General features: G+C 36.0%; 3 protein-coding genes across 3 annotated transcripts in view; 2 read left to right on the forward strand and 1 right to left on the reverse strand.

Moving 5' to 3' along the window:
- Window positions 1-1,679: 1,679 nt before the first annotated feature.
- On the forward strand, window positions 1,680-4,447 carry LOC123699540 (1,5-anhydro-D-fructose reductase-like). The gene is made up of 6 exons (XM_045646510.1): window positions 1,680-2,094; window positions 2,164-2,331; window positions 2,766-2,969; window positions 3,235-3,485; window positions 3,642-3,792; window positions 4,002-4,447. Exons 1-6 carry the CDS (start codon window positions 1,906-1,908, stop codon window positions 4,161-4,163), a joined length of 1,125 nt encoding a protein of 374 aa, XP_045502466.1. The 5' UTR covers window positions 1,680-1,905; the 3' UTR covers window positions 4,164-4,447.
- On the reverse strand, window positions 4,444-16,242 carry LOC123699541 (DNA replication licensing factor Mcm5). The gene is made up of 13 exons (XM_045646511.1): window positions 15,983-16,242; window positions 15,658-15,805; window positions 15,347-15,454; window positions 15,034-15,206; window positions 14,878-14,956; window positions 14,525-14,683; window positions 14,005-14,242; window positions 13,738-13,931; window positions 13,465-13,605; window positions 13,073-13,249; window positions 12,655-12,899; window positions 6,084-6,226; window positions 4,444-4,905 (listed from the first exon to the last, which is right to left on the reverse strand). Exons 1-13 carry the CDS (start codon window positions 16,135-16,137, stop codon window positions 4,676-4,678), a joined length of 2,190 nt encoding a protein of 729 aa, XP_045502467.1. The 5' UTR covers window positions 16,138-16,242; the 3' UTR covers window positions 4,444-4,675.
- A 1,051-nt stretch (window positions 16,243-17,293) lies between these two features.
- Window positions 17,294-17,840, forward strand: part of LOC123699722 (dynein beta chain, ciliary-like) — a 34,041-nt gene continuing 33,494 nt past the window's right edge. The window contains exons 1-2 of the mRNA XM_045646737.1: window positions 17,294-17,302; window positions 17,564-17,668. Coding sequence (XP_045502693.1) covers window positions 17,294-17,302; window positions 17,564-17,668 — 114 coding nt within the window. The remainder of the gene's footprint in view (window positions 17,303-17,563; window positions 17,669-17,840) is intronic.

Consider the following 17,840-nt stretch of genomic DNA (forward strand, 5'->3'; position numbering starts at 1 on the left):
GATCTTTAACAAGTCAATAACTGCGTTAAAAACAACCGACTTCAAACTTGCACTTGCAACATTTACAAATATAGACAAAAATGCTCATAAAATAAAAACTACTGGGCCCATCCGAATAAAAATTTTATGGGACCAATTCGACCCCATCCCGCATCGAATAAAAAAACAATCACGTAAATCGGTTAAGAAACCTCGGAGTAATCGGTGTACATACATACAAAAAAAAAATATACCGGCCGAATTGATAACCTCCTCCTTTTTTTTGAAATCGGTTAAAAACCAAATGATATTACTAATTTACAGTGAACAACATGCTTTACGATTTAATAAAATATCTAATGTACATAATATTTTGATAGAATAATATTTTAAAACACAAATTACTTCAATAAAAAAAGTATAAACATATGTACAAAGATTTTCCATGCATAATATGCATTTTCAAGTCAATAAAATAAATATTTAAAAATATTGAACTGTTTCATAAACACAAACGATTTAGAACCTTAGAGTATATATACTATCTATAGAGTGCGAACAACCAAGTGGGAACAGTAGGCACAGGTGGGAACAACACGACGTTCCCGCCGCGAGCGCTCGCAGTCGTGGTTGAGTGCTCACGAAGTGCGTTGCTCTGGATTTTTTTTCATATTACGAATAAACATGGTGAAATGTGCTGTTCTATCTTGCAAAAACGATACTAGAAAATACACAAAATTGAAATCCACTATCACATTCCATCAGTAAGTCGATTGTTATACTTATTTTTATGAAAATAAATCTAGCATCGCGGGGGTGAAGGGTAGGTGAGAGGCGGACACGCGCAGGCTTGCTCGCGCGCCTCACTGCCGCCACGTGATCGTAGTGATGTGACCTGACCAACGCTGTACTCGATATAAAGTTTACTAGAAGAACTATATTTTAACAAATTATTTATTTAACTTAAAATTTAAAACTCTTTTAAAAATGTATTATAAATATATTTGTGGTGTGTTTTGTATGATACACTTTCTAATATTATGAATGCGAATGTAAATGTAAAAGTATGTAATGTTACGATATATTTTCTGAACCGCTAAATTGATTTTGAAGATTTTGATAGTAGAATGGATAAAATTAAATAAAAAAATTATTAATATTATTTATTATATTATCATTTTAAATTATTAATTATTTCTTAATATTTTTTACCATTTTTAAAACATTATTATTATGGTTTGATTTATTATTAAAGAAATAGCACTAAACCTGATCTTTTATTTTATTAACTTTATTATTTAAAAAGTACTCACGTTTTTCTGATATTCCAATTAAACATATTTTTTTAAAGTACTTATAATTAATACAAGAAAATTTCATATATAATATTTAATATTCAAATGGAATAAACAAACTTTATTCAGTTGGTAGACAAATTTAAAATTACATATTTATACTTTATTCGTATATTTTTCCTTTAATAACTTATTGAACATAAAAATTACTTATGATACATATTTATTTACATAACTTATCGACAGTTCAACACGCAATTGATACCTACCCATCCCTATTTGTCACACACACATCTATATAGTATCTATAGCTCATCTGCCTACGATGCGCATGCAATTTGTGTAATACACTCGCTCTATACTATTGTAATATATACTCTAAGTTTAGAACCAATTTAGAACGAACCTTTGTACACGAGCGGGAAATTTGAATCGGATGATTTCTTTTCAGTCAAAATCAATACATATGCCATGAAAATACGAAAGTCGCAAATAATACCTTATACATATTATTATCATCACCTGGCGTGAACTTATTGTTCTTTTGCCTTTGTTAAAATAAGAAGGGATTTTTTTTATCACGAGTGATCGCAAGAACAGAAAAAGAATTTTTGGCAGAGAGCCAATACTAATGTCCATCAGATTATTCTTAAACAGGGGCTTATACTGTGTGGCAGTAAAGGGATTCGGAAAATCAAAGTCCTTCCTTGTACAATCAAATACGACCCGTGAATATAAAAAGTTTTTTGGAAGAATGAAATTTGCAAAATTATCACAAACTGAAGATTTGATGCCAACTCTAGGATTAGGTACATGGCAGGTTAGTGAGAGATGAGTTTTTGTAGTTAAATAACAAATGTGATTTTGGCAATACTGTTATAAATTTTAGGCTTCATCAGATGTTATAGAATCCATTGTTTATAAAGCTTTGGAATTAGGCTATCGGCATATCGATACAGCATTTAATTACAACAACGAAGAAGCTATCGGAAGAGCAATAAAAAGGTGGATTGAAGATGGAAACGGTTCAAGGAAAGATTTGTTTATCACAACAAAGGTAAAAATAGTGACTTTTTACATACTTATATAAATATATGCACTTGTTACAAATAGTGGAAATTGGAACACAATAAAATTTTGCATGCATTATTATTTCTGTCCGCAATTAACATAGGGGGAATAAGTACTTATTATGGTTAATTATTGTTTAAAATTATTGGAAGTTACTTCATTCCACTTCAATTCAATTTTTTAATTTATGGCAGTACTGCGTTGCCACAATTTTGCCAATGCCTGTAGTGAATGGGTTTGTTCACGTCCAAAAAGTTAAAATTAGCTCCAACAGTTTCAAATCAAGCGTAGATGATATCTACAACAAACACAAAAAACAACACAATATATAAATTATCCAACACCAAGGTCCTAGTTAATATATGGAATAGTATAGAGATAGACAAACACTAGATCTAAGTATAATTTAGTTCTTTTCAGCTGCCACATGTCGGTAACAGAGCTTCCGACGTGAAAAAGTTCGTCGATCTTCAACTCGGTCGATTGCAGCTGGAGTACGTGGACTTGTATTTGATACATGTGCCGTTTGCTTTTCATTGCGACCCGGAGACGTTGACACCAGTTGTGAAACAAAATGGGGAATATGAGCTGGATATGGAGACTGATCATGTCAGCACTTGGAAGGTGCGAAAATAATTTGTTAGTTTTTATGTTTCTACCTGCGCATTGTGATAAGCGTACTTAGTAGATATTTATCGAGGGTTTTGATATCCTTCGAAGATTAAAAAAATACGTTACTTGCAATGTTCCAGTGTCTTCACTTGCAAGTATAATTTTACGCCAAAATAATTTATGACAATTACAATCTCAGCTGTTATTTAATTATAAGTCAAAATACTATATTTTTTCCTTGAACATAATCTCTGCCACCAACTTTATTTCGTTTTAGGTGATGGAAGAGTGCCAGAAAGAGGGTCGCATCCGAAATCTTGGCTTGTCAAACTTTAACGAGCACCAAATAGCCAAGTTAATGAAAGCGTCATCTTTCAAGCCGCAAGTACTGCAAGTGGAGTTACATGCGTACTTCCAGCAGGTGGCGTTGCGGAAGTTTTGTGAGGAGAACGATATAGTGGTCACTGCGTATGCGCCGCTTGGCAGCCCGGGCGCGAAGGACCATTTTGTAAATAAGTATAATTACAGGTATGTAACTTAAAACACCAAGATATTGATGATTCTTGCTGTTTTAAATAAATGATAGTTTTAAGTTATCTAAGGCAACATTGCTTTTCGAGCAGTAATTCATCATGCAGTTTAACGAGATTTTCGAAAAGTAAAAATAGTTTAATTTTTTTTCAGCCCGGATAAATTCCCAGACCTGCTGGGGCACCCAGAGGTAAAAAATATCGCGGAAAAGTATGGCAAGACGACGGCACAAGTGCTCTTGCGCTTTTTAGTGCAGGAGAAGGTCGTTGTCATTCCTAAAAGTACTAGCGAGAATAGGATTAAGGTATTTACACAAGCATGGCACTGGAAGTCATACAAATGATCATACATTTTAAATCAATATCATACCCTAATAGACCATCTTCCATTAAAATACCAATCAAATCTATTCTGTGAATATATTACTCACATTTTTTATACTGTAATATGTGTTTGTGTATGTGGTTTTTCAGTATCTGAAATTTTCTTATCAATTTTTTATAATTCTTCCAGGAAAATTCGAACATCTACGATTTCGAATTGACTCCAGCTGAAATCAATCGTTTAAGAAAGTTGGACAAAGGCGAGGATGGACGTATTTTCAATTTCTTGTTCTGGAAAGGAGTTGAGAACCACCCGGAATACCCATTTAAAATATCGGAAATAACTGCATAAGCCTGTCATAAATTCCCAATAAAGATGTTTAAAGTTATGGCACAAATACGCCAGATTTCACCTTCATTCCTTTAATATGTGGGAAAAATATCGAACATTCTAGTCATTATTTACCTCATTATGTTTTAATTATTTATTTTGCCATGTAGGACGATTAGCTTGAGTATGGGATGTGGTAACCACCAGTGAGAATTTGTGATGTAACTTATAGGGTTAGTGTTGAAAACAGAGTTGGACTTCAAAGAAGGATGATTGCGTTATTTTATTTTAAATAAAATAGTTTTAAAAAATCACGATTTTTATTTATCTCACAACAAATTGAATTGGCCAATTTATTCAGTCTTGATTATACATACAGAATTGTTTATTTTATTCTCCTAATTTGTATTTAATGATTAAAATTAATGAAAATTGAACATTTTAAATTAAAGGCGTCAACGAATGCAAATTTATGTCAAACTAGAGGGAACCAGCAATCTTATCAAATAAACTTAACCAAAAAAACAAAACACTTATGATAATCTATACAGCATTTTCCTTTGCAAGCGATGCTGTAGTTCCCCTCGCCGTATCATAGTGTGTATCACTTTAAAAATGGCTCTCTCTGGGTACTTCTGTCGAAGGAAGTCCTGTATAATAGTTTGTTCAGAGACCTGGGAACCCACTGCGAACCTGCGTTTCAATTGTTTCTCTATTCGCGAAAGCATTTCTTGGTCCTCCTCAGTTGTGAATCCTTCTGCACCTGTTATTGTTAATAAATTTTCGTTTTTACTAAAATTTATGAAATTGATGGATGGGTACCTACAGACTCATGTGTAATGTAAGAAAAACGAATAAGTGTAACATCCTAAAATACACTCATTAATTCGTTAACAAGAAAGGAGATAGCTTATTAGTTAGGGGCTATACATAAAGTACGTCACACAAATTTCATGAGTTTTTGAGCACCCCCCCCCGTCCTTGTCACAGGTGGTCACATTTCTAAGACCCCCCCCCCTCCCTAGTGTGACGTCACAATATGTTTTGCAATTTAAATAAATAAATAAATAAACGTTTATTGTCAACATAACACAAATACACCAGAGCATGAGATTTTACACAATATAAACACACACACACATAATATACACACATTAAATTTATCATCAATTAATGACACTTGGAGTTGACAATTACGAAATACAAAAAATAATATTATAAAAAAAACGAAATTAAAACAAAAACAAAAATTAAACAAATAAAACACGACATTAACAATACTTGCAATTAAAATAGTAACAGAAATGAGAAAAAAAATACATTAAAACAGCCAAATAAAAATAAAAAAGGTCTAAAAACAAACAAAAGCTTTTAAAACGTACAAAAAATAAAATAACAATAAACAAACAGAGCATAGCATATTAAAATAAACTAACTGGAACTTATATTTTATGAAAATTAAACACACAATTATCTATATGAAATAATAAAATTTAACATCGAAAAATTATTAAATTAAAACAGCAGTTTCAAAATAGTTTTATTTCCATTTAAGTACTTTTTTTATGAAATCAACATAATATCAAATATTTGAAACAATAACAAAAAAATAAACTAATGAATAAATATAAATTGTCAACAAAACAATTTAAACCGTATTGCCCTAAAGATAGAGTTGGACATATTTTTTAGTTTAATTTATATTTCAAATTACGCGATTAGTACCTCTAGATTTTGAAATGTGATGTCACGAAACTTAGGACCCCTCCCACCCCTTGTCACACCATGTCACACTTTGTCGACCCCCTCCCCCCCTCTTTACGTGTGACGTACTTTATGGATGGCCCCTTATCCTACTATTCTTTTGGTAAATTCCTTGGTTATATCAAAAGAGATCTATTTTGGCTGTTTGATATAAAAAAGCCACTTATTTGTACATACCTGATAAACTGCCAGTCATAGCAGCGTCCAAAGTCGAGACCTGGAAGAGCCGCAGTGCCTCGCTCACGTGCGCTTCCGTCGCGAACGGCAGCAGCTGCATTTTGGCCAGAGACTCTGATATGCGCACTATGGCTTCTAGTTGCCTGGTGGATAGAAAATTTAAATATTTAGGTCTTTATTTTTGCAATAAAAACATTTTTTTGTGTTTGCGATGTTGCGAATCATAAGAAGTGATTTTGCATTTTCATTTAAATAATAACTATTATTATTTTATTATTGGTCCAAATTATTTAATTTATTTTATTTTATCGATTTTAATGATTTGTATGTAGAAATTTTGCAATTTAATTTTTATTTGATTTTTATATTTTCAATTTGATTTGTTTAAGTATTTATTTTAATTTTTGAGTTTTAATTTTATTTGATTCTTATTTATTACTTTATTTTATTTTGATTTATTGTTTTTTTTTTATTTGAAGTTGAATGTTCTTGTATGGGAAATACTCCTGAAATAAATCAATTTTATTTTATTTATTATGTGTTCCGTTTGACGTCCGTAGTCCATTATGAGAGAGTACATCGCCTTTTTCCCCGTGAAGTCGCTAGATGGTGCTAGTTTTAAGCCCGTCACGTGGTACCGCCGCCAGCGCCGCGAGTGGTGGGGACAAAACTCACCACAGTTCCGGCAAGCCACCAGAAATATCCTCATTGTTGCGTCGTTTTTCAAACCGTACGCAAGTCGTTAGATTATATGTTATTTTAAAATACTGTATTTTAAAATACATAATATATTCATAATTTAAATTTAAATAAATTTAAGTAACAATTTTAAACGAACTTTTGAGATTGAAGTAGAAAGTTCAGTTTTTTATTTTTAAATAGTTTTATAGTTTTATAAAAAGTCCGTTACGTTTCATAGTGAAATGAATATTGAATAGTGTTACCTGCGTTATCGTTATTTCAAACGAAGAACGAAATTTGGATTTATATGAAGTATAAATCTGCAACCACGAGCGTGGCATCGCGACCATAGGTCTATAGCGCAGGCCAAGGGCCTACCGAATCGTGTCGAGCGTCTTAACAGTGCGCTTTCTACGTGTTTCCGAGCTGAGTTCTACTTGTTCGGGGTCCAGCGACGACGAGGAACCGCCGCAGCGTGTATGGCGCCGCCAGCGCGCGCTCAGCCGCTCGTGTGCAGGTTTGAGATATTGTCTCAACACGGTGAGTCATGTTATTAATACATTATACGTGATTTACGATGATTTCAATACAATTCTGTCAACGTGAATGGTTATTACTGGATGATTACACGTTAGATAATCCATTTTCACAAATATCGGTTTTAAGATAGTATTAATTGCCGAAAGCAGATCCGAAACGTGTTTCGATCTTTTGATTTTATTCCTCCTTGAATCGTATTCGCTACGCGGACATTATAAATGTATGTGAATTGTGCCTTCCTTTTCCGAATTGAGGGTAAATATAAAAAAAAAAAAAAAAAAAAAAAAAAAAAACGATTTCTTAATATCGTTAGATTAGAAAATCCATCCGATACGAGTCGAATCAAGTAGAATGTAGTTGCCTATATCTTGTAAGCACAATAGAAATAGGTAAATTATTATTATCAATTTCTTACAAATATATTAATAATAATTTTTGCCTGACGTATTAAATTAGTCCGCGACTCTGTGCCTAATTACTGCTAAATTTAAATGCGATATCTATTCTCTATACAAATAAACTTAAGAATTAATAGAGATGCTTTGAAGGAGATTATTGATAAGTTTAAATTCATATAAAATTCCTCCCGCTGTGGAATGTATTTTTTAACTTACTAATCATGGAATACGCCTGACATGGCATACGCTGCGTATGCAGATAGGCGGATTTGATAAGTTGGTTTAAAACTCGTCACAATCAGTTTTTACCAGTACATTCAATAACCGCTAAGATCGACTTTTTAAGTCGTTTCAAATCATTTCATCAATACAAAAGTTAGAATCAGGGGAAACACCAAAAGAATAAAAAGGGGGGGGGGGAGAGATTTTCAACAAACAAAGCTCAAATTAATCTCATCACCCTCGAATACCATGTAATTCGAAAACCAGCCATAGTTTTCACTTAGAGGTTATAATATTTATTTATTCTTTAACTCGGACATCATATTTTATGTCTTTGGAGATTCAAGCCACTATTGAACATCAGGGGTTCGTCAATCGAACACCATGACTCTATTGTTAATCACCCCTTTTTATAATTAAGAAAAGCAAGTTCTGCAAATACAGAGTAATTTTCAATTTCACACCCACTGTTAACTGTGACATGACATACTCTACTTAAAATTATAATTTATGTATTTGCGAGGCTATCGACTACCCGTACGTATCGACGCCTCCTATATCCTTGTATCACTATTGAATACCATATCGATATTATAAATACATCATAAACGAAGGTCGATTACTTAAGATAACGTATCAGCCCTTCGGGCTAGCGTCAGCTCATAGAATGTTTGCGACAGTCACAAACTGGACTGCTCAAGAACCAAGGGACTGTGGCCTTTACTTGGTGATCTACGTGGGCAATGATTTACATTCACCAGAACAGCATGTATACCACATTGAAATGAAATGAAATTATATTTTATTTTGCAAGAAATGTAAAAAATTTACATATTATGTTATATTGTTTCATTGTTCAGCACAAATCGCCAATTGATTGGCTTGCAGAGACTTTGGAATTGCAATTCAACTCAATTCGAAATAAAGTTCGTCTCTAACCTACTTTGGAATATCAATCCGATAGAATCTATTCTGACACCCGAGCGTTTAAGATTTTCTACGAATGGTTTGGAGCACGGAAGCAAGTTGGAAAATGGAAATGGTAAATTGAAAGTGTCAGTGCCTAAAAACAGGCTTAATAGCAGGCAGTTGGTCCCTCAAGCAGGCACACCACCTCTTAGGGTTTCTCAACTTTGCAACCTTCATCACCCTCCGGGGAAGGATGCACTGCCGCATGCTATAGCGCCAAGGGAACGCCTCTCGGGGCTTATTACCTTTGCAACCTTCATCACCCTCCGGGGAAGGATGCACTGGCGCACGCTGCAGCGCTACAGAAACGCCTCACAGGCTTAGCACTTTTGCAACCTCTATCACCCTCCGGGTAAGGATGCACTGGAGCACGCCGCAGCGCTACACGAACGCCCCACGGGCTTATTATTTTTGCAACCTCCATTACCCTCCGGGGATGGATGCAGTGGCGCACGCTGCAGCGGTACAGGACCGCCTCTCAGGCTTTTCATTTTGAAACCTTCATCACCCTCCGGGGTAGGATGCACTTACGCACGCTGTAGCGCCACAGGAACGCCTATCAAGGTTTGTCATCGTTGCAAATTTTATCATCCTCCGGGGAAGGATGTACTGACACACGCCACAGCGCTACAGGAACGCCTCTTAGGGCTAATCAACTTTGAAACCTTTGTCTCCCTCCGGGGAAGAATGAACTGCCGCACTTGTTAAAGATCTAGTTCAAAAACATCTTTTAAAAGCAAGTAAGTGTAAAAACAAGTATATCTACCAGCCGTATCCAATTCACAGGAAAGTCAAAGCATTGAATGAAAGGACCTTGGACCCAGTGTCAAAAAAGTTGGTATGGAAATTGAAATGTTTGCAGTAATAGCTTTCCTAACCTTGACAGTCGAGGTAGTAAGAAAAAATTTCATTCAAAGGCAGAACGAGATCTCTTTGACAAGAGTTATTAGTTTGAACGTTTGAACACTTCACAAGCTGTACAGCTAGGAAGCCGAATCCTCGCGCAATCGCGCCGGCTCCTAATGCAACGTGCTCGAACAGTCGACACAAACATTTCCATTCAGAGGGGAATTCTACTAATAAATTTTAATCACAGCTCAAACAGCTTACGTCATCTCAAGTAAGACAGACTTAAACTTAAACAACCGGCTCTATTGCCTCGAGTTCATTATAATACTACCCAAGTGGAAGAACCAGTCTTTGCACCCAGACCTCAAGAGCCGTGCTACTATCAGGATAAGTCTTCTCAATCGTTCACTGACAAACACGCACAGGTTCAGCACCAACTCATATACAGAACCTACAGCTGAAAGTCTGGCTCATTTTGGATAGATCAATCTGTTGTACACCTTGATGGACAGCTTAAAAAAAATAGAAACATACATAGACTGCTGGTAACTACTGACCAGGCTATAAAAGGATGCTAAATGCTTAGCTAAATTATGTATAACTGACGGTTTAGTACACTATTCTTATACATAAAATCAGTCAGTTTGTATTAAAATAAAAATTATATTAAAATTTCATCTGATCATTTAAGCAAACATTACCTCAGGGTATTTCCTTAGCTTAACAAATCTTTCAAAATTACAAATCCGGAAGGCAAGGAAGATTATTCAAAAATTCTTATCGAAATAATTTTAAAATAAATCAGCATAATAATTATTTATCTATGTGATTAATAAAATAAACAAAAAATTGTTTGCATTTATTAACGCGCAGCTATGTGATTACTGTTATTAGCTTTTGGACGTGTTCTCTATTTATTCCTGTTTACAATTCAAAACAATGGGTCGATAGTGAAGACGCGTTTTAACCTCGCATTCCGCATTGGGCTCCAAAACATATTCTTCCACATACTAGCAATTATTATGTAAATATAAATCCAGTTTCAAGGCACATAAGAACGTTTCTTTGCATTTCCAATCCATAAGAGGTTCTCTGACTAATTTGTTTATTACTACACAGCATCCGGTGAGACCAGCTACAGCGGCTATCATAGGTGGCAGGGTAAAGCGAGCTGTTTTCGAGTCGAGGTCGAAATCTGGGTGATGTTACATAGTTATAGTAGCATCATCAATCTATTTGGAAAAATATCTAGTTAATGACATTCTTGCAAAAGTAAACTAGAGAGATGTTTATAAACATTATTATTTAGTATTTACATACAAATTTTTTAAAGAATATAATAAATTCGATCACAAGGTGGGATTCGAACCCCCGTGTTTCCGCCACATGGTGGAATTATTATTATATTATTGTCGTAGTGTATATAATGCTAATCAAAATAGAAGTCATTAGTAATCACAATCGAGATTTTTCAGCCTACTCAGGTTGAAAGGCATATACTGATTAAAATATTGACAAGATATAGGTACTTGTAGTATATTTATGGATGTATTATGTACCATGTATAAGGTATTGAGACAAATTTTCAATAATTATCAAAGTCATGATTTTATACATTAAGTATATACTTTGTTTATAGGATATTTATAACCTTTTTGGGGCATTACTCTATCACATTGTTGCGTTTTATTTATCAAGCCACCAGGAGATAACAAACAACTCTCTCATAATGGACTACGGACGTCAAACGGAACACATAATATAGAAATTTTACCTGAAAATAAAATTTGTATTATGTTTCCTAAGACGTCCGTAGTCCAGATAAGGTCTTCCTGGTGTTATTTTTGCACCAGTGCTACCGTATCATTTATGAGACGAACAATGAGGATATTTCTGGTGGCTTGCCGGAACTGTGGTGAGTTTTGTCCCCACCACTCGCGGCGCTGGCGGCGGTACCACGTGACGGGCTTAAAACTAGCACCATCTAGCGACTTCACGGGGAAAAAGGCGATGTACTCTCTCATAATGGACTACGGACGTCTTAGGAAACATAATACAAATTTTATTTTCAGGTAAAATTTCTATATTATTTATTTTTTTAATAACTAATATTATTATAAATGTGAAAGTTTGCGAGGATAGATGTATACGTAAGTTTGTTGCTCTTGTTTGCCCGTGGCACAGTACGCGGAGTGGCGCCGGTCGCACTCACCTCACAGTGATCGGTATGGACAGCCGCTTGTCCGCCTGCCGCTCCTGCGCACTCGCGCCGGAGCGCATGAGCACGTAGCGCGCGGCGAGGCGGTCGGCTGCGGGCGCGGACAGGCGCGGAGTGGCGCCGGTCGCACTCACCTCACAGTGATCGGTATGGACAGCCGCTTGTCCGCCTGCCGCTCCTGCGCACTCGCGCCGGAGCGCATGAGCACGTAGCGCGCGGCGAGGCGGTCGGCTGCGGGCGCGGACAGGCGCGGAGTGGCGCCGGTCGCACTCACCTCACAGTGATCGGTATGGACAGCCGCTTGTCCGCCTGCCGCTCCTGCGCACTCGGGCCGGAGCGCATGAGCACGTAGCGCGCGGCGAGGCGGTCGGCTGCGGGCGCGGACAGGCGCGGAGTGGCGCCGGTCGCACTCACCTCACAGTGATCGGTATGGACAGCCGCTTGTCCGCCTGCCGCTCCTGCGCACTCGCGCCGGAGCGCATGAGCACGTAGCGCGCGGCGAGGCGGTCGGCTGCGGGCGCGGACAGGCGCGGAGTGGCGCCGGTCGCACTCACCTCACAGTGATCGGTATGGACAGCCGCTTGTCCGCCTGCCGCTCCTGCGCACTCGCGCCGGAGCGCATGAGCACGTAGCGCGCGGCGAGGCGGTCGGCTGCGGGCGCGGACAGGCGCGGAGTGGCGCCGGTCGCACTCACCTCACAGTGATCGGTATGGACAGCCGCTTGTCCGCCTGCCGCTCCTGCGCACTCGCGCCGGAGCGCATGAGCACGTAGCGCGCGGCGAGGCGGTCGGCTGCGGGCGCGGACAGGCGCGGCCCGCAGCGCGCGCGGCAGTACGCGGAGTAGCGGCGAACTAACGCAAGCGGTAGCTCGCCCTCTGCGCCCTCGCGCTCGAGGGACGAGCCGCCCATGTGCACGGAGATTATGTGCTTGGCTAGTGTCTGGAATTGTGGAAATGAATTTTTAGAGTGATTATTTGTTAAGTTAATACCAAATTTTCATAAATATTGGCACATATACACCACGAATGTACTCACTAGCTTAAAACTATTTATAAAATAAATAAAAAATATTTGTTTTTAATGAAATTTTATAATTTATGCAAACAACTTACAATATCTCTATTCTGGTCATGTTCATCCTTTACAATGAATATCATGTCGAATCTCGAAAGGATAGTGGGCATGAAGTCAATATTGTCATCTGCTTTGGTGTCGTCCCACCGACCGAACACTGAGTTTGCTGCGGCTAATACGGAGCAGCGCGAGTTAAGAGTCGTTGTTATACCAGCCTGAAATTATAGGTTTAATTAATCATAATTTACTATAATATTTTATTTTCATTTTTCAATCGTTGAATGTTAAAATTATTTATAATACAAAATTTTTATTTAAGTAAACCAATACACATTTATATAAATAACTTTTTTGACCTATGATCAACATACAAATAAATTTTTAATCACTCAACTACACAATATGTTTTTCACAAATTTAGTCATTATACCTTAGCAATAGATATAGTCTGCTGTTCCATAGCCTCGTGTATAGCGACTCTGTCGTCTTCACGCATCTTGTCGAACTCGTCGATGCACACCACACCACCGTCCGCGAGCACCATCGCGCCGCCTTCCATTACGAAATTACGCTGCAAATATAAAGTCATATTAAAATGTATTATTTAAATTTATTATGTAAAGAAATAATTCCCATATTACAAACTACAAATATCCTATAAAAAATGCTGTTTGTACATAAAAAAATATTCCAAAATACTTACACTACCAGGATCTCTGATAACCGAAGCAGTGAGACCAGCCGCACTTGATCCTTTGCCAGAAGTATACACTCCAATGGGAGCTACTTTTTCCACAAACTTTAACAATTGTGATTTAGCTGTACCAGGGTCACCGAGTAAAAGGATATTGATATCCCCTCTCCTTGTTAAACCATCGGGCAACCTTTTGCGAGAACCTGCAATTTTTTTAAGTAATTATCATTTAAGATATCTTATTAGTAGGATGTTTAAATTTTTAGAGATATTTACCTCCAAAAAGCAAACACGCAATAGCCTTTTTCATATCAACAGCACCAAATACGCTAGGTGCAATTGACTTAGCTATTCTTTCGTAAATATCCGGTGACGCAGCGAGTCTCCTGAACTGTTCTTCTTCTTCAGCAGTGAAGGGTTTCAGCCCTCCTGTGACGCCTTCCTCGGCGGAGAGACCCACTGCTCGTAGGTATGATGAACGTACACCGACTGAACCTCTTTCGCGATCTCCTCTCTATGGACATAATTTTTTATTATTAGCAAAGATTATTTGCGAGTTCATATTTTGTAGTATGGTTGATTGATTTTGATGGTACTTGTCAATGTAACATCATATACAAACTCATATATGTATAAGCCAAGTATAAGCTAAAGACGTGTGGCACTGATAGATAAGTTTCATTCAGCTGTTATGTTTTTCAGAAGGAAAAAAAAAAGCCAAGCAAATTTTAATTTTTCATTTAAGTGCATAACTTTTTTAATATCTACTTATCATATTATTACAGTCAGCACTTACCCCAATTTTAGAGATCTTCTTTATGGAGTAGATACCCAGCACAGTGACCCTTGCACCTGGTGCAACTCTCTCACACAACATGCGATCACAGTATACTGTTAAATGACGTGGCATCTCCCCTTGTGGGATGTTCTCGGGTGCTTCTTGTAATTTTAGTACCTATAAAAGGAACATTTAAGGAAACATTTAAAGGAAATTTTACCATTAGGAAGTTCGATACAAAGTAATAAAAACTTTCGGCAGTACTTGAGAACAATTTTCCTTCAGATTTAGTTAAGAGTTTTACTTAAATGTGAAAACTTGAATGCCAATATCAAAACCAAAGTTGAGATTGTATAAAAAACAATATTTACCTGATAATCAATGCATTTACATTTGTCTGGAACAATGAAGTATGGATCAAGTGGACATTTCGGACGACCAGCTTGCTCCCTGAAAAATATTACATATTAAGTTTTATATTATGACATTTTAGTTATATTAATAAGCATTATATGTTATCTACTTACGTATTACACTTTCTGGGCATAACATAACCTTCCAGACCAGGTTTCACAGCTAAATTGGGTATGATGTTACGGCAAGATCTACATTGAATTGATATTTTGGTGGCTTTCGCTTTTATTCCCGATGCTGATATTACTATTCCTGGTATCTTCACTAATCTCGATACTGTTTCAGACTGCAAAAAAAGTTTTAAATTGAAATTACGTAGTACAGAACAAAACACTTGGTAAATTGTTTTTCATAATATCATAATTTACTTATACTGAATGATCAAAATATAAATTAATTTTCTCTTTTATATCAGATATAACATACTTTTAGTTCCCGCAGGTTCGATGGATGGGCATCTGATGATAGCAATACTTGGATATCCTCTACTTTCTCTTCTCCTTCTGGTCTAGGTGCAGTTAATTCATCTACCAACTGTAAATTGTTTGGTTCTTATAATGTTGTTTAGTGATAGTAAATAAACAATGACATAAGTAGTTATAAAAAATGATTTTCTTTAATCTGCAGTAAAGCGTAGCATTATTGCTTTTACAAAAAAAAAGAAGATATGGAAACTACACTGGAGACATATTGTTTTACAATAGAGAATTGCTTTTTTTGTTAAAAGGACTACCTACCTCTTTTGCAGCTTCTTCAAGAATTGGCAAATGTTCTGTTGGCTTTTTGTAAAGTTTCTCGGCTAAAACTTCGTCAAAACTTGATAAGTCCTCTATGTTTATTTCAACCCAATATTGACGTAAATTATAGTTCCTTTTGAGTGAATCTCTGAAATATTAATTGGAATAGTTTATGAGTTGAGAAAATGCCATCGTTTCCATGAAGGAGTACCTTTTTTTGATAGTGGGGAAATCTTCCAAAGATACCCAGTGCCCCCGTGGAAGGAAGGCCGTGGGTTATGTCGGATATGTTACAGGAGTACCTAATATTATAAAGGAAACAAACCTGTATTTAAAATTAAAATTTCCGGTATGAAATTGTCTAATAAACTCTTTGAACTTTTTCTTAACCGCTTGTAGGTTAATTTGATCTTGAGATTCATTTTCTTCTACACCGAAATTGTCCGAGAAAAATACACCAGGATCATCAAAACCTTCCATGTGGAATTATACTTTTAGGAATCCTTGTTATTTTTTAATATATATAATATTATATTATATAAAAATTGAGTTATGAGTGGTTGTTTAGCCCGTAAACCCGTTTGCAGTTTTGGCGCGCAAATTGACAGTGACTTTAGAGCAAGTTTGTCGGTGGCAACCATAGATAAACAACAATCCTAAAAATCTTATTATAATTTTATGTTCTGTAAAAATATTTTGTTGTTGAACAATATTCTATAATATTAAAATTTCTATAAAAAGTAAGACATGCAATATAATATGTCCCGATACTATACATTATTATTGGAGATTTTAAAACATTAAGAAATTTAAATAAGGCCCCGTTTCCACCTGCAAGAAAACTTCCGTGAGAAATGTCCGACAGTCTGTCTGACAGCAACTTACAAGTCTAATTCCGCGTTTCCACCTGCAAGTAGACGTGCAAGTTGCTGTCAGACAGACTGTCGGACAGTTCTCGCAGAAGTTTACTTGCAGGTGGAAACGGGGCCTTAGACTTGCAAGTTGCTGTCGGACAGCCTAACTTTACATAGTTATGTGCAATTTGTTGTTTTTTGTGTTCCGAGTGCGTTTGTAGGCACAGTAGGTGACCGGATTAATGTGACATTCGACATTCGTACAAGAATATTATTTTGCACTCAAATGAAAACCCGTGGAAAAACCTGACTTTGAGATACGGAGCAAAATTCTTCATGGCCAATTAATTTGGCCACATTTTTCAGTAGTTAGCATGGAAGCCATGGAAGCAATATTATATACGTACCTATTATTTAGATCTTATTTAGATATTGGAAGTAATAATATGTTCTTACTGTTCTGTGTAATATATAGATAGCACAGATTCCGAATAGACTTATATAGACGCGTTTCCGTTTTATAGTATCTGTATTCATCAAGTATTCATATATCTGTACCTATCCCTTCATTTTATGAATAATTTCAAATTTAAATTTAGAGTTGGTCACCATGGCAATGATAATATTATGTTTGTAGCATAATATGAAACTGACACAAATTGTAATATTTGAGTATTAATATTGTATTATTATAATATCCGTTATTATTTTATAAATTAAAATGAATATAATTATTTAAGTTATACACAAACTGAGAAGCAAAGAAAGATAAATTTTCAAACATGGGTGATGTATGTAGACCTCTTCAAATATTTATAAATTTTTTCACGCATTTGTACTACTTATAAACATGATAGTTACTCTAATTAATTAATCCCTATTTTGATATAGTCTCGTGAATTTAAGCTAGGTAAATTGTTGATGTTTGGAAGCATTGAATTCCTACTTCGCCAGGATGCGTACATAGCTGCTTAAAGCTGCATATAAAAATAAAAAATATGACGTAACCATTATAATTATGCTATTTCCACGCTATTTCGTCTTGTTTGCAGAAAGAAGATGTAGATGTGCGTTTAGAATTTATGAGTGAATACATTCTCAAATCACTGAAATTGAAAATTGAAAAATGGACCAAATTCATCACTGGAGATGAGAGGGTAAAAACTATGTACTTATTAAATAAATTAACAAGATGACAAGAATATGAATCAACGATAATCCTTTAATATAATTCAAATTCTATATTTGAATACCAATCCTATGAAAACATCTATAATATAAAAATGAATCGCAAAATGTGTTGGTAAGCGCATAACTCGAGAACAACTG

The sequence above is a fragment of the Colias croceus genome, chromosome 18 (genome assembly GCF_905220415.1).
Source record: "Colias croceus chromosome 18, ilColCroc2.1".
NCBI classification, from domain to species: domain Eukaryota; kingdom Metazoa; phylum Arthropoda; class Insecta; order Lepidoptera; family Pieridae; genus Colias; species Colias croceus.

Coding starts and splice junctions, on each gene's coding strand:
- LOC123699540 (XM_045646510.1), top strand. CDS start 1,906: ATGTCCATCAGATTATTCTTAAACAGGGGCTTATACTGTGTGGCAGTA. Junction 2,332..2,765: donor ATTTGTTTATCACAACAAAG/GTAAAAATAGTG, acceptor AGTTCTTTTCAG/CTGCCACATGTCGGTAACAG. Junction 2,970..3,234: donor ATCATGTCAGCACTTGGAAG/GTGCGAAAATAA, acceptor ATTTCGTTTTAG/GTGATGGAAGAGTGCCAGAA.
- LOC123699541 (XM_045646511.1), bottom strand. CDS start 16,137: ATGGAAGGTTTTGATGATCCTGGTGTATTTTTCTCGGACAATTTCGGT. Junction 15,455..15,657: donor TTGAAGAAGCTGCAAAAGAG/GTAGGTAGTCCT, acceptor AACAATTTACAG/TTGGTAGATGAATTAACTGC. Junction 14,243..14,524: donor AGAAGATCTCTAAAATTGGG/GTAAGTGCTGAC, acceptor TTATGTCCATAG/AGAGGAGATCGCGAAAGAGG.